General features: G+C 58.6%; 4 protein-coding genes across 5 annotated transcripts; all 4 read left to right on the top strand.

Annotated features, from left to right (window-relative positions):
• Positions 1–1092: 1092 nt before the first annotated feature.
• LOC128820585 (protein S100-A4-like) lies at positions 1093–2873 on the top strand. Its single transcript, XM_054001361.1, has 3 exons — positions 1093–1780; positions 1870–2017; positions 2577–2873. The coding sequence occupies exons 1-3, from the start codon at positions 1629–1631 to the stop codon at positions 2739–2741; spliced, it is 465 nt and encodes a 154-aa protein (XP_053857336.1). The 5' UTR covers positions 1093–1628; the 3' UTR covers positions 2742–2873.
• Positions 2874–4340: 1467 nt separating this feature from the next.
• On the top strand, positions 4341–5277 carry LOC128820587 (protein S100-A4-like). The gene is made up of 3 exons (XM_054001364.1): positions 4341–4446; positions 4787–4940; positions 5036–5277. Exons 2-3 carry the CDS (start codon positions 4803–4805, stop codon positions 5198–5200), a joined length of 303 nt encoding a protein of 100 aa, XP_053857339.1. The 5' UTR covers positions 4341–4446; positions 4787–4802; the 3' UTR covers positions 5201–5277.
• Positions 5278–7702: 2425 nt separating this feature from the next.
• On the top strand, positions 7703–8879 carry LOC128820570 (protein S100-A9-like). 2 transcript variants are annotated; one of them, XM_054001343.1, is made up of 3 exons: positions 7703–7747; positions 7911–8064; positions 8497–8879. In XM_054001343.1, exons 2-3 carry the CDS (start codon positions 7912–7914, stop codon positions 8737–8739), a joined length of 396 nt encoding a protein of 131 aa, XP_053857318.1. In that variant the 5' UTR covers positions 7703–7747; position 7911; the 3' UTR covers positions 8740–8879. The 2 variants fall into 2 exon arrangements, with proteins under 2 accessions (XP_053857318.1, XP_053857317.1); XM_054001342.1 differs by having other exon boundaries at positions 7708–7747; positions 7908–8064.
• Positions 8880–11050: 2171 nt separating this feature from the next.
• LOC128820500 (protein S100-A7A-like) lies at positions 11051–13331 on the top strand. The gene is made up of 3 exons (XM_054001276.1): positions 11051–11113; positions 11744–11963; positions 12998–13331. Exons 2-3 carry the CDS (start codon positions 11772–11774, stop codon positions 13160–13162), a joined length of 357 nt encoding a protein of 118 aa, XP_053857251.1. The 5' UTR covers positions 11051–11113; positions 11744–11771; the 3' UTR covers positions 13163–13331.
• Positions 13332–14113: the final 782 nt, after the last annotated feature.

The following is a 14113-nucleotide window of genomic DNA, read 5'->3' on the forward strand; positions in this document are numbered from 1 at the left end:
AGGGCCCGGGGTGGGGGCTGAGGGAGGGGGTCCGCCCTGTCCCCGCCCGCCCCCGAGCGGCCACGCCTCGCCTGGGCTGGCGACAAGGCCAGTTCTTGTCGCCCCGGAGCCACCACGGGGTGTCAGCAGACACCGCGGCCGCCCCGACCCCACCCCAGCCTAGGGCACGGGGTGGTGGCCGCTGCCACGTTTGTCACTGGAGGCCTCTCCACGTCCCCATGGGGGAACCACAGCCGCACATCCGCGGCTGCCCCGACCCCAATTCCTGTCCCGGCACATCGCACGCCCCCCACCCGCGATGGGGACAAAGCTCCGCGGGACCCCCGGGCTGGGCAGGGCCGGGCTCCCGGTGCTCTGCAGGACGCCCGGGCCGCCAGCTCTGCCTTTTCCTGGGGATTTTCCACCGGGAAGGGACTGAGCCGTGGCCCTGCGAGCGCGGTGGGGGCCCCCGAGCACCCCCACGCTGAGGCACGGGGGTGGGACCGGGAACCGGGACCGGTGGAACCGGGACTCCCCCGGCTCTGAGCCCCTCCCGCAGCCCCCCAAAGCAGCCGCGGGCTCCGGTGCGAAGCAGAAGCGGGGTGTCCCGTGGGAGCGGGCGGGGCTGGGCTGAGTCACGGCCGAGGAATCCCCGCGGGGCGAGGCCCGGCCGTGACTCAGCCCGGGGGGTGCGGGGCGAGCCGGGCTGGGCCGGGCGCGGCTCCCGGCGGCTCCTCCGGGACCCGGGAGATCCGTGCTGGACCCCCGGGGGTCTCTCCGCGAGGGACCCTCCTCGGGGCGGGGACAGCCAAGCCCCAGGGTCCCAAAGGGAAACAATTCCGGGAATTCCTCCCGCTCGTGTCCCTTTCCCAGCCCTGGCACTGGGGGTGGTGGGGGCAGGGAAGGTCTTGTTTTCCCTCAAAGGGGACGCCCCCGTGTAGGATCGCAGAGAATTTGGGGGTGGGGGGTTCCCTGTGGGGGTGGGACAGCACTAAGTGTCCTGGGGGTACCGGGGTCCCCCACAAAGCTGGCACGGGGCAGTTTTGGGGTGGCCTGGTGAGCCAGGGGACGGTGCCAGGGCCCCGAGGGGTGCCTGGCACCCCGCACCTCCGGGTGCTGGGGATCTCACAGCTCGTTAATGGGATCACAGCTCATTAATGGGATAACACCTCGTTAATGGGATCACAGCTCGTTAATTGGATCACACAGCTCATTAATGGGATCACAGCTTGTTAATGGGATCACACACCTCATTAATGGGATCACAGCTCATTATTGGGATCACAGCAATTGTTAATGGGATCACAAGCTCATTAATGGGATCACATCTTGTTATTGGGATCACAAGCTCATTAATGGGAACACAGCTCATTAATGGGATCACACAGCTCATTAATGGGATCAGATCACACACCTCATTAATGGGATCACAAGCTCATTAATGGGATCACACAGCTCGTTAATGGGATCACAAGCTCATTAATGGGAACACAGCTCATTAATGGTATCACACAGCTCATTAATGGGATCACACAGCTCGTTAATGTGATCACAAGCTCATTAATGGGATCACATCTCGTTAATGGGATCACAAGCTCATTAATGGGATCACATCTCGTTAATGGGATCACACACCTCGTTAGGCAAAAATGAGGCGCGGGCGAAACCGCGGGCTCGGAGCGGCCGGGAGCGCCCGGGGGCTCGGCGCTGCCCGGGCAGTGCCACCCCTGCCGGGCTATAAATGCGCGCCGTGCCCCGCTGCCGCATCCCGAGCTCTGGGGAGCCGATCTGCGCTGAGCCGGTGAGTCCCCGCTCCCCTTCCCCCCGGAGCACCCCAAAAGCTGCTCTCCGGACGGGCAGAGGCTGATGCCAGCCCCGCTGTGCCCGCAGGCTGGCGATGGCGTGTCCCCTGGAGCAGGCCATGGCCATCATGGTCACCACCTTCCACAAGTACTCGGCCAAGGAGGGCGACAAGTTCAAGCTCAGCAAGGCGGAACTCAAGGAGCTGCTCAACAAGGAGCTGCCCGTCTTCGGCAGTGTGAGTGGCCGCGGGGACGTCCCCGGTGTCCCCCCGGTGTCCCCACGGTGTCCCTCGAACCAGCCCCTCGTCTTTCTCCCGGGCCAGGGGGGGGTCTCTGATGTTCCCCGGGTGGAACCTGATGGATCCATCCCTCAGCGATGGAAAAAGCCCTGGGGAAGGGGAGGGACGAGGCCCCGAGGGGCTCAGCCCCAAAAGGAAGGAAATTCCTTTTCCCAAAGGAAATTTGGCTTTTTTTTTTTAAACCCGCAGAAATATTTTGTTTGGTGAAGGAAATCACGCTCCAATTTCCATTTTTTTTTAAATAATTTTTTTTTAACCCCCGCTTCCCTTTCTTGGCTTGTGGTTTCAACTGGGAGGTGAATTTTTTTTTTTTTTGCCAAATTTTTCCACATCCCGGAGGCACTTTGGGTAATTTGGGCACTGCCCAGCTCACCCACCTGCAGCTGCCAGCTCACTCTCCTTGCAGAGACCAAGGAAAAACCCTCCCCGAGGCAGAGGAGGGGAGAGGGGCAACCCCTCACCCCAAATCCTCCCCCCAAACCCTCTCCCCATGCAGAAACAAATGGACGAGGCAGAGTTCAAGCGGCTCATGAACGACCTGGACCACAACAAGGACAGCGAGGTGGATTTTAAGGAGTATGTTTGTTTCCTGGCCTGCATCACCATGGGCTTCAACGAGTTCTTCAAGGACGACCCCAGCAAGCACCAGCGCAGGAAGTGACCCCTCGAGTGACCCCTCAAGTGACCTCTCGAGTGACCCTTCAAGTGACCCTTCAAGTGACCTCTCAAGTGACCCCTCAAGTGACCCCTTCCTGTGTCTATCCCAGCCCTGAGTGGCTTTCAATAAAAGCTTTTCCCCAATCCTGGCTGAGTTCTGGGGTTCTCTTCAGGTTCTTTCTCATCCTGGCTGAGTTCTGGGGGTTCTGTTCAGATTTTTCTGATCCTGGCTGAGTTCTGGGGTTCTCTTCAGTCTCTCCCCAATCCTGGCTGAGTTCTGGGGTTCTGTTCAGACTCTCCCCAATCCTGGCTGAGTTCTGGGGTTCTGTTCAGACTCTCCCCAATCCTGGCTGAGTTCTAGGGTTCTGTTCAGGTTCTCCCCCAATCCTGGCCACCTCCTGGGCTCTGTGGCCACAAGCAGCGGGCCCAGGGTGACTCACACCTTCCTCCAGCTCCGTGGGATTTTCCACAGCACGGCTCAGCCCCAGGAAGTTTTTTTTTTGAGAAATTTGAGCGAAATCAGCTCTTGGATGTCCCTCCTGAATGTTCTGGCTGGCTCGGGGAGGGTTCAGGGGTGGGCATGAGGTGCCCTGGGTGCCACCAGGCTTGGGGCCACACCAAGCCTGGGCAAGGCACAACAGCCAGGTGGCCACAATCCCCTGGGTCGGGGCTGGCATTGGGGAGTCGCGGGGCTCCCCCCTGCAGCAGCTCTGGGCAGGTCGGGGCTGGTTTGGGAAAAGTCCCTTGGCTGCTCTCTGCCTTTCCAGAGAAATAATCCCGACTGGGAAAACCCCCACAGAGCACGACAGAGCCTGTCCCCAAAGCCCCCAGGTCCTCCCCGAGCCCCCTCGGGTCCCTCCAAGAGCTCCAAACTTTCCCCTGCCCCTTCTCAGACCCTTTATAAAGAAACCCCGGCGTTTCTGCCCCTCCTGGCAATTCCCCCAAATTTCCAGTCGCTGATGGGGTGGCGAGGCTCAGCTTTGGGGGTTTCTTCTGCCAAAATGTAAAGACCCCCCCCGATCTGGGCTTTGGTGAATTTCCCACTCCCCTGAGCGTTGGAACAGCCGCACTTTCGTCCCCGTTTTTGGTTACTGTACCCAGCTGAGGGGGCTGGGAGACGCTCGGGGGTTTTGCCAGGCCTGGCCCAGGGCTGGGGGTTGGGCAGTGCCGGTTCCCGGGCCACGCCGCCACCGGAATAGCTCCGTTACACAACGGGGCCTTGCGACGCGCCGCCCTCGCCGTTAGGAAACACAAATCGCTGCCAGGCGACTGGAAAAGAGGAAAAAAAACCAAACCAAACCAAACCAAAACAAACCCTCGGCACAACCCCCGGCTCGGGCGAACCCCGCTGGGTGCCGGCCGAACCTCGGGATGCTGCCAGGGTGGCACCGGGCACCGGCGGGACGCGGTGCCCACCGGGACATTCCGAATCCCGAGGGATTCTCCCGGCCCGGGTGGTCCCTGGGCAGCCCCAGGGGCACATTTTGCTCCTCCTAACCCAAACCAGTCCCTTGGCAGGGCGGGCCGGGGGAGCTCCGGGTTTTTTTCCTTTCTCCTCCTTTTCTCCTTTTCCAGCCGTGGCCGGGCGGGCTCGGGAGCGTCGCTGCCTCCCCGGCCGGGTGCGGCCCGGGCGGGGCTATAAATGCCAGGGCCTGAGACTGGCTCCTCTTCCGCCCTGCCCGTCCTCCTGTGTCCCGCCTGAGCTCTCGGTGAGTTGGTTTCCCCCCTCTCTTCCCACTCCAAATGTTCTCCAGATGTTCCCGAGGCGCGGCTGCCCCACCACCCTGCGGGGCCCTGGCAGAGGTTCCTGCTGCAGGTGCCGAGCTGAGAATGTGGATTTCACCTGCGAGGGCTGGGAAAGCACCTGAGCCCCTTCCCTGCCCCTTCCCCCCCTGTTCTGGGGCTGCCCAGCCCGGCCGGAGCGGGAGGGTGGAGCCGGGGAGGGAACGGCGCATCCCGGGACGTGCCGGGGCCTGGCAGGGGCCGTTCCCCCGGCACGGGGGGCGCCTGGGGACGCCGAACTCCTCTGTCCCCTCCCCGTGTCGCCAGGCTTGCCGCTGTCGCCATGGCGTGTCCCTTGGAGCAGGCGCTGGCCGTGGTGGTCGCCACCTTCCACAAGTACTCGGGCAACGAGGGCGACAAGTACAAGCTCAACAAGACCGAGCTCAAGGAGCTGCTCACCAAGGAGCTGCCGAGCTTCAGCGTGAGTGCCGGGGCATCCCGGGCTTCGAGGACGTGCAAACCCCGATTTTAACCCCCCCTTCCCCCCCCCCCCCCCCCCCCCCTTTCCCCGGGCAGAAGCAAACCAGCGAGGCGAGTTTACAGAAGCTGATGAGCAGTCTGGACTGCAACAGCGACAACGAAGTGGACTTCCAGGAGTACGTGACCTTCCTGGCCTGCATGGCCATGATGTGCAACGACTTCTTCCAGGACCTCCCGGACAAGATGCCGCGCAGGAAGTGAGGGCAGGGCCCGGCACCGCCCCGGGACCCTCTCGTGGTCCTCTCGATGCCATTTCAATAAATCTCCTTTCAAACGAAGCGTTTTGCCTCGGGGGTCTCTCTGCCCGAGCTGGGGGAAGCCGGGGGCGATGGAGGCTGGTTCTGGTTCTGGTTCTGGTTCTGCCTCTGCCTCTGCCTCTGCCCGGGGGTTGATGCTGCGTTCCCCGAGGCCTCTCGAACCTCCCCCGGCGGCAGCCACGTCGGGCTGAGTCAGCCCTGCCCGGCCTCTCCTTCCCTGGAGCTGCTGACATCCCGCAGGGATGCGGGAACAGCTCTGAGCTGGAATTGTGCCCGTTCGGCTCTGTCGCTCACCTGCCTCACCCGCGTTTGTCGCGATTGTCCCCTCCCCACCGGCCGCGTTCCTGCCCGGGGTGCGGCTGTGCGGAGCAGCCACTTCCCGGTGCTCCGGGCCAGCCCGGCCCTGCCGCTCCGTTCCTCCTCCGGTGCCCTTTCCCCTGGCAATGAAAAGCTTTGTCTTGCTCCGGGCTCCAGATGTGCCACACTCCCCTTCCAGATGTGCCTGTGCCCCCTCCATCATCTTCATGCTCAGCTCCTGGGTGCTCCCAGGTGCCACAAAGGGACAAGGAGGAGAGGGAATGGCCTCAGGCTGTGCCAGGGGAGCGTCAGGGTGGATAGTTGGGAAAATTCCTCTTGGAAAGGGCGGCCAGGCCTTGGAAGGGGCTGCCCAGGGAGGTTTGGAGTGGCCACCCCTGGAGGTGTCCGAGGAAGGCCTGGACGTTGGTCTGGGTGAGTGTGGGGGGGTTGGGCACAGCTTGGACTTGGCGATCTCAGAGTTTTTCCAACCTCCGGGATCCTGGGATTTTAAGATTTAGGGAAAAAAAGGTCTCCATCCCTCCAGAGTCAGTGAGCCCACAGAGAACTGGGCTCCACCGCCCCGGCACCCCTGGTAGGAACCCCAAAATCCCAGACCTCACCTGTTGGTTGTCTGAGGGTGGAATGATGCTGCCCAAACGGATCCACCCTCAATTCATCCCCCCTCACAGGGATCCACCCTGAATTCATCCTCACTGTCAGAGATGCACCCTAAATTCACCCCCCCTGTCAGGGATCCATCCTGAATTTATCCTCACTGTCAGGGATCCCCATGAATTAATCCCCCCTCACAGGGATCCACCCTGAATTCATCCTCAGTGTCAGGGATCCACCCTAAATTCATCCCCCCTTGCAGGGATCCCCATGAATTCATCCCCACTGTCAGGCATCCACCTTAAATTAATCCCCACTGTCAGGGATCCCCCCTGAATTCATCCCCCCTCACAGGGATCCACCACCAGGTGGCTCAGCCACCCCCATGGCACACAGGTGGCCTTGTCCCCCTCCTGTCCCCATGGCACTCACCTGTCCCTGTCCCCATCCCCAGGTGCCCCAGCCACGCCCTCTGCCATCCCCAGGCCTGTCTGAACCCGTGTCCCCGTCGTGTCACCCGTGTCCCTCTGCCCGGCCCACGCATGTCCCCTTCCCGTTGAGGACGCACCCGTCCCTGTCCCAAAACCTGTCCCTTTGTCCCCCTCTTTTGCAATTTTGGGGTTTTCTGGCACCGGTTCCGGGATTTGGAGGCTGGCAGGGAGATGTTTCACCAGCGTTGTCATCATCACTTCCCAAAAGCCTTCATCACCAGCTCAGGGCTGGACTCGGGGTGGAGGCTCCTCACCAGCCCCCTCCAGCCACTTGGGGTTCTGCAGCTCATTCTGGCCACTGGGAACACTGGGGGGGCTCCACTGGGAACACTGGGGGGGGCCCCAAGCCTGGGGGACAGCTGGGGGTGGGCGGCATTTGCCAATGCCCTGGGTTATCCTCGGGCAGTGATTCCAGCTGCCGGGAAGTGGCGCCTCCTAGGAGCGGCTGGCAGAGCTCCAGGTGGCAGGGCTGTGCCCAGGAGTGACTCCCTGGATCCAGGGGGAATGTCCTCCTGGAGGGGGGGGAATGTGCTGCCCACCCCTGGCACCTGGGAAGTGAATTGGTGGAGAATTTTCAAAGCCTGACGAAATGAAATTGAAGTTTTTCAAATGCCTCTCAGTTGCCCCATCTGTGAGTCAGAAAAAGGATTAACCCGAGACCTGTCCAGCAGCCAAATTCACCAAAAACATCAGTGACAAAGCACATCCCCACTGGGAAAAAACCGCTGGAGACCCCCACCCAGAAAAATTCCTCTTCCATCATCTCCACCGAACACTTGGGGAACCTTCCACAAAATCTCCTGCGCCATTGCTGACCGCCGATGTCATTTTTGGTGTTTCCTTGTTTTGCCCGATGAGTCTGGGGCTTCCCCTCCCTCGATAACAGTTCCTGGATGGGGCGAGGAATCCGAAATCCTCACCTGGGCGTGCTGCGCTGCCTTGCACAACTCCTGGGGTGACCGCCCCGACGGCAACCGAGGCTGGCGCAGCTGGCAGCTCAGGGAGGGTATAAAAGGTGCCGTCCCCAGCTCAGCACCACCCGATCCTCCTGCTCCTCTCGTCCCTCTGCAGAGCCCAGACCTCCTCCAAAGGTGAGCAGCTCCTCCCAGGCACCGCGGGATGAGCGGCCGCTCCCGGTGCTCAGGTTCCGTTTGGCCGGTCCCGGTTCTCGGGTTCTGAACTGCAGAACGACTCAAACATTTCATGGTTTGGGACATGGTTTGGGATGTTTTGCTCTTTGTCCCTTCCCAGCAGGATGAAAACCGACCTGGAGCTGGCGCTGGAATGCGCCGTCAACGTCTACCACCAGTACGCGGTGCAGCGCCCCATGGACGATTACCTGAGCAAGAACGAGTTTTCCAGGCTGCTCAAGGAGACGGCCGAGCCCTTCCTGCGGAACACGGTGCCGGTGAGAGCCCGGAGCCGTGGGGTGGGTGGGAAGGGGTCTGGGAGATCCTCTCATTCCGGGGATGTTGGGCACCTCCCGCCGGATTGGGGTGCTCAGAGCTCATCCTTGGGCGCTTCCAGTTATCCAGGGATCCTTCTGGGTCACAGAGTCACAGAGTCACTGGGTTGGAAGAGACCTTCAAGATGATGGAGTCCAATCCAGCCCCAACAGCTCAACTCAACCCTGGCACCCAGTGCCACATCCAGGCTTTGTTTAAACAGCTCCAGGGATGGTGATTCCACCACCTCCCCTGGGCAGGCCACTCCAGAACTTTATCTTGGGAGCTTCCCAAAGGGAGGGAGGGTTTTTTGGGGTTCAGCCCTGGCTGGGTGAGCCTCGTGCCACAGCTGGGGGTGGGCAGGGTGACCCCGAGCTGACTGTGCTCCCCCACAGCCCAACACAAGCACGGACAGCTACATCCAGCAGCTCTTCACCAAAGCCGATGCCAACCATGATGGCCGCCTCAAGTTCACCGAGTTTCTGACCACGTTGAGCCTTGTGGCCATCGATGCCCACAACAGGTCCCACGAGGGCCCTGGTGATGGCCATGGCCACGGCCATGACCACGGGCATGGGCACGACCATGGGCATGGGCATGACCACGGGCATGGGCACGACCATGGCCACCGCCGCTGAAACGGAGACATCGCCCATGGTGGCCATGCCACGGGACTCTGCGTCCCCCCAGGAGCCTCAGCCCTTGCCTGTAACCAAACCTTTGTCACCTGCTTCTACTTGGTGGCATTGAAATAAAATCTCTTCCTTTGAGCACCAAACCCATCCATGTTCCGTGTCCTGGGGTCTCCCCTGGGGAGGGGGTGAAACCCAGATTGAATGGGAGAAGCAACGGGGAGGGGAGAGTGGCACGGGGGGACATTGGTCTGGGCAGGGAGAGGGGCCAGGACAAGGTATTGGGGGGTCTCCAATGGGCAGGACAGGCTGAGGGGGCTCCTGGAGGGTGTCAGATGCCAGGGTGAAGCTCCAGGAGGTGCCAGAGGTGAAACACAGCTGGGGGGGGGGGGGTGTGTCCTTCCTCAGGTCTCCTTCCGCAGCCCTGGAACTGGGGGTGCAACATCCTGGAGGTGCCACACTCCGAAGATGCCGCATCCCAGGGACACCAGATCCCGAGGGTGTCACATCCTGGGGGTGCCAGATCCCAAGGCTGCCACATCTTGGGGGTGCCACACTCCGAAGGTGCCACATCCCAGGGACACCAGATCCCAAGGGTGTCACATCCTGGGGGTGCTGCATTCCGGGGGTGCCACTTCCCAGTTGTGTGTGAGATGTTTTGTGACCCCCCCCCAAAACAACCCAGCAGCCCCAGCAGAGCAAAGAACGAGGCTGAGGGGCTCCGGGGGCTCCGTCCTGGGTGCTGCTCAGAGGAGTGGCTGCTCTGCAGAACGAGTCAAACATTTCATGGTTTGGGCCACATCCCCTAGGTCACCACACACCCAAAAGCCACCGTGGGCTCCTGGGGGCTGAAACAGGAGGGGAGAAGAGCTCCTGGATCCATCAGTGAGGGGACACTGAGGGGGAAATTCCTGGGCTCAGGAGGCTCCAACACCAGCCCAAACCCGGAGCTTGTTCCGGGTGAAACCAGGGGGGTTTGGGTGGTTAGTTGGTGACACAGGACAGCTCTGAATTTGGGGAGCCACCCTTGTCCCTTGAGGGAAATGTCACCCACTGCCACTGCCGTGTCACTTGGGCATCGCTGCCCTTGCAGGGCTGGGCATCACCAGCTGCTCCCCCACAGGTTTTAGGGAAAAACTGGGAAAATTCAGAACTGCACGAGAGCATCAGACAATTTCCCTGACAGCTGGGGGTCGAGGATGCAATTTGGGATGGGTGACCCTCCAGTTTGGGATGGGTAACACTCCAATTTGGGATGGGTGACACTCCAGTTGGGATGGGTGACACTCCAATTTGGGATCCCAATTTGAGATGCGTGACCATCCAGTTTGGGATCCCAGTTTGGGATGGGTGATACTCCAATTTCGGGATGGGTGACACTCCAGTTTGGGATCCTTATTTGGGATGGGTGACACTCTGCAAGGAGCGGGTGGGAAACAAAAGGAGCAATAAAGTGAGTCAGGGATGCGGGAATAAATCCGTGCAATGCCCCGGGGACACAGGAGCATCCTCAAACAGGAACGGGCACCTCCAGTTCTGCTGGTCCTTCTCTCCTCCTCCTGCCCATTGTCTGATTTTAAATCTTCTCATTGTCTGATTTTAAATTTCCTCATTGTCTCATTTTAAATGTCCTCATTGTCTGCTCATTGTCTCTGACATGGGTGACACAGAGGTGACATTTGGCATGTGGCAACATGTGGCATTTCCTGCACCAGCCAGAAAAGACCCTGGCCTTGGGTTTTCTCCTGGTTTTGTGCCCAGTTTCCTCCAGAAAATCTCTGGAGCGAGAGCAGAGGTCTGCTACAAGTAGAAAACAATGGAAAATATTCTGGAAAACAAGTTATAAAATACAGACACTGCTTTGTCTTGGGCAGTGTCCAACCAGTTGGGCTTGTAGAAAAGAGAAATTGCATTAAAAACTCACCTAGGGGACAAACTTATCTCTGTTTCCATGCGGAACAGCCCAATATTTGCTCCTACAGCAGAAGGAAAATGTGCAAATTTTTCGCTGTGTTGCAAAACTCCCCAAGTTTTGGCAACTTCTGCTCGGATGGCCTTGCCCTTGACATCGAGGTATAACAAAGCTGAGGTTTTTCCCTTCCCTGAGCCCTGTCAGAGGTGATGGAGGGGGCAAGGACAACATTTCCAAAGCCTGGTGGGTGCAACCAGGAACTAGAGTGGAGGAATGAGGTTGGGAGGGGCTCAGGGTTCCCACCTGGCAATTTCCAGGTGCGGGAAATGTGAACTCAAGCCAATGCTTGTGGCAGGTGTGTCACCAGCTCTGATGAAAGAGGACCTCAGGCAGGTATAAAAGGGCTGCTCCAGGCTCCTGGGTCACACCGACGGATCCATCCACTGCAAACCCTCCTCGGAGACCAAGGTGAGTAGGACAAGAATGGTCCTTGCAGGGAAAAGGATGAGGGAGAAGCAGTTTGGGATCCACCAGCTCAGGGCAATAGGTTCTCCTTGGGGTAGAGCGGGAGGTCGGTTTGGGTTGGAAAATGAGGACAAATTAATGGGATTTTGGTGCCATCTTTGGTGGAGGCACCACTAATTCTGTGCCCTCTGCCCTAAATGCCTGTGCTGGTGGTGCCCCGCTGGCCTGACCCTGCTCCCCTCACCTGAAAAAGGTCCCCAGGTTTGTTGGAACAATCTGCTTCCTTGGCAAAGCCAAACTGGAGCCATAACCCAGCAAAATCCCGAAATCTCCTCATTTTCTGCCCCACACCAAGGAGCTGCAGGTGGCCCTGGGCTCAGGTGCAGCTCAGGGATCCCAAACTGGAGTGTTACGCATCCCAAACTGGAGTGTCACCCATCCCAAATTGGGATCCCAAACTGGAGTGTCACCCATCCCAAATTGGGATCCCAAATTGAAGTGTTACCCATCCCAAACTGGAGGGTCACCCATCCCAAACTGGGATCCCAAATTGGAGTGTTACCCATCCCAAATCGCATCCTCATCCCCCAGCCGATTTTTGGCCCCTCTCACGGCTTCGAGGTTTGTCCCCAGCCCCTGCAGGTCCCTCCGGAGCTCAGCCATGTCCACCAGCACCCACAGCCACGCTGGGAGCCAGCAGTTCCCGGGGAACTGCACCTTGGAGAAGGCCCTGAAGACCATGGTGGACGTGTTCCACCAGTACAGCATTCGCCAGGGCCAGATCGACCTCCTGAGCCTCGGCGAGTTCAGGACGCTGCTGACGGAGAATGCGCCGTCCTTCCTGGCGACCTGTGTGAGTGCCTGAGGGACAATCACAGGGATGGGGCTCCTGGGGGACGGGGGCCCTGGGGGGGGGTTTCCATCACACCCAGTTTGGGGTCACCCCTGCTCTTCCTCCTGCTGTGTGTGGTGTTGGAAATTGAATCAAACACACACATCGCTGCAGAGCCCAGCGATGCAATTTGTGATTATTCTGATTTTTGCAAGGCTCAATCGAAAGATTCCACATATGTGATGCTGGAAATCAAATCAAACACAAACCTGAACAGCCCAGGGATGCAATTTGTGATTCTTCTGATTTTTGCAAGGCCCAATCCAAAGATTGTCTTTTCGATGGCAGATAAATTGTTGTGGAGTCTTTGTCAGCAATCTCGCTCTGGCTCTGATTACGATCCAAGCTGTCGTTTCTAATGTTGTAAAAATTGGTTTTGGAGATCTGTAGGATGAGAAAATCCATTTGATTTTCAGCAGAGGATCCCTCTTTGAGGTGTCCCATTGAAATATGAGACCATAAAATTGCATTTTTTCTCCTAAAGCTGCAAGAAGAAACGACTGTGGCATCGATGTGCTAGTCTTTGTTGGAGGGCCTCAGCAACTTTCTCAACTTTCTCCCAGCTGTGAGGGTTCTGGGAGATCTGATGTTGCAGTCTCCTCTCAATGAGTTGAAAAGTGGTGCAAGTCCATCCTTGGTGATTCTGAAAACTGGCCTTGTCCAATTGATTTCTCCTAAAAACCGCTTTGTCCCCGGCAGCAGGGGTTTGGGACAAAATCCTTGGGACAAATCCTTTGGAACAAAATCAGGCCACCGTCCCACCTTGGAACCCCCTGTCCCACCCCCCTCATCCCCCTGGCACCTTCAGGGTGATCAAAGCCACCCAAATTAAACCTCTGGGGTTTATTAAATTAAATTAAACCTCTAGGGTTTAATTTGGGACTAAGGGCCAGGTAGGGGAGGTTTGGGACATCCCGCAGCTTCCAAACCCTTCCCAGGGCAGGGAAGGGGGTGGAGCCAGGGATGTGACCCCTCCTTTGTGTCCCCAAATTCAGAACAGGAACCAGGCTGGCTACTTGGACAAGCTCTTCCAGGAGACCGACCTGAACAAGGACAAGGAGCTGAGCTTTGAGGAGTTCACCATCGTGCTCAGCAAGCTGGCCGACGACGCCCATCGCATCAGCCACGGCTCCGACCGCTGCGGGCCGGACAAGGACTGAGCCTGGCGTGGAAAACGGGAGAGGGAACCTTTGGGAATTGGGCTCTGGCTGCTCCCTGCCTGCCTGGAACAGCCCCTGGAACGGACCCTCCAATTTGATCCTAATTTGGGATGGGTGACCCTCCAATTTGGCATAATGGCACAATAAAGCATCACTTGAAGTTCTCGGAGCCTTTCCTGTCTCCTCATCCATCCCGGGGGTGGGAGGAGGGACAGCTGGGGGTGGCTGGGGTCATCTGCAGCCGTGGTTTTGTTGAGGAAGGATGGTTTTGTTGGGAAAAATCCTCATGAAGCACAAAATGTTCCCAGTGCCCGAAATCCTGTGGTTTGGGATGTTGGGATTTCAGGATGTGTTTATGATGATTTTCTGCCGTTCTGGGAGAGACGTGGAGTCCAGACGCTTCCATATCCCAACACTGCAATATCCCAACATCCCAAATCCTGGATCTCAGGCACTGGGAATGCTCTGCTTGATGGTGATTTGGGAAGCTGGGGTATTGGGGTGTTGGGATATGGACCCTAGGGGGACAAAACAGCTGCTCTGCCCACACCAGCCACTCTCCTGCCCCTAAAAGTGTGTTTTGAAAGAATTTTACAACTCCAACCTTGGGGTGTCCCTGCGGGCACCTCCCAGCAGATCCTGAGCTGCTCCTGCTCCACTCCATGGATCCCTGGCCAAGCCCGGGCCTTGGGGACAGCTGGACAGGGAGGTTGCCCTGCAAGAGCCACCAAAGGGGTGCCAGCACCCGTCCCTGTAACCCTTAGCACCGCCACTTGGACCTCATTCTAAAAAACCCCAAAATTCTACTTTTTCACCCTGTGTTAACTCAACTACCACACTACTCAACCCTTGTGGCTCATAATTCCTCACACAAAGTTGGCAGCTTTTTCCACGGGCTCAAATCGAAGCCACAGGTGTTTTTGACTTCGTGCCAAGGTCTCCAAGCCCCTG

The sequence above is a fragment of the Vidua macroura genome, chromosome 29 (assembly GCF_024509145.1).
Source record: "Vidua macroura isolate BioBank_ID:100142 chromosome 29, ASM2450914v1, whole genome shotgun sequence".
NCBI classification, from domain to species: domain Eukaryota; kingdom Metazoa; phylum Chordata; class Aves; order Passeriformes; family Viduidae; genus Vidua; species Vidua macroura.

Excerpts from the sequence above, each read along its gene's own strand:
- LOC128820585 (XM_054001361.1), top strand. The coding sequence starts at position 1,629 with ATGAGGCGCGGGCGAAACCGCGGGCTCGGAGCGGCCGGGAGCGCCCGG. Across the intron at positions 1,781-1,869 it reads AGCCGATCTGCGCTGAGCCG|GCTGGCGATGGCGTGTCCCC; the intron begins GTGAGTCCCCGC and ends CTGTGCCCGCAG. Across the intron at positions 2,018-2,576 it reads AGCTGCCCGTCTTCGGCAGT|AAACAAATGGACGAGGCAGA; the intron begins GTGAGTGGCCGC and ends CTCCCCATGCAG.
- LOC128820587 (XM_054001364.1), top strand. The coding sequence starts at position 4,803 with ATGGCGTGTCCCTTGGAGCAGGCGCTGGCCGTGGTGGTCGCCACCTTC. Across the intron at positions 4,941-5,035 it reads AGGAGCTGCCGAGCTTCAGC|AAGCAAACCAGCGAGGCGAG; the intron begins GTGAGTGCCGGG and ends TTCCCCGGGCAG.
- LOC128820570 (XM_054001343.1), top strand. The coding sequence starts at position 7,912 with ATGAAAACCGACCTGGAGCTGGCGCTGGAATGCGCCGTCAACGTCTAC. Across the intron at positions 8,065-8,496 it reads TCCTGCGGAACACGGTGCCG|CCCAACACAAGCACGGACAG; the intron begins GTGAGAGCCCGG and ends GCTCCCCCACAG.
- LOC128820500 (XM_054001276.1), top strand. The coding sequence starts at position 11,772 with ATGTCCACCAGCACCCACAGCCACGCTGGGAGCCAGCAGTTCCCGGGG. Across the intron at positions 11,964-12,997 it reads CGTCCTTCCTGGCGACCTGT|AACAGGAACCAGGCTGGCTA; the intron begins GTGAGTGCCTGA and ends CCCCAAATTCAG.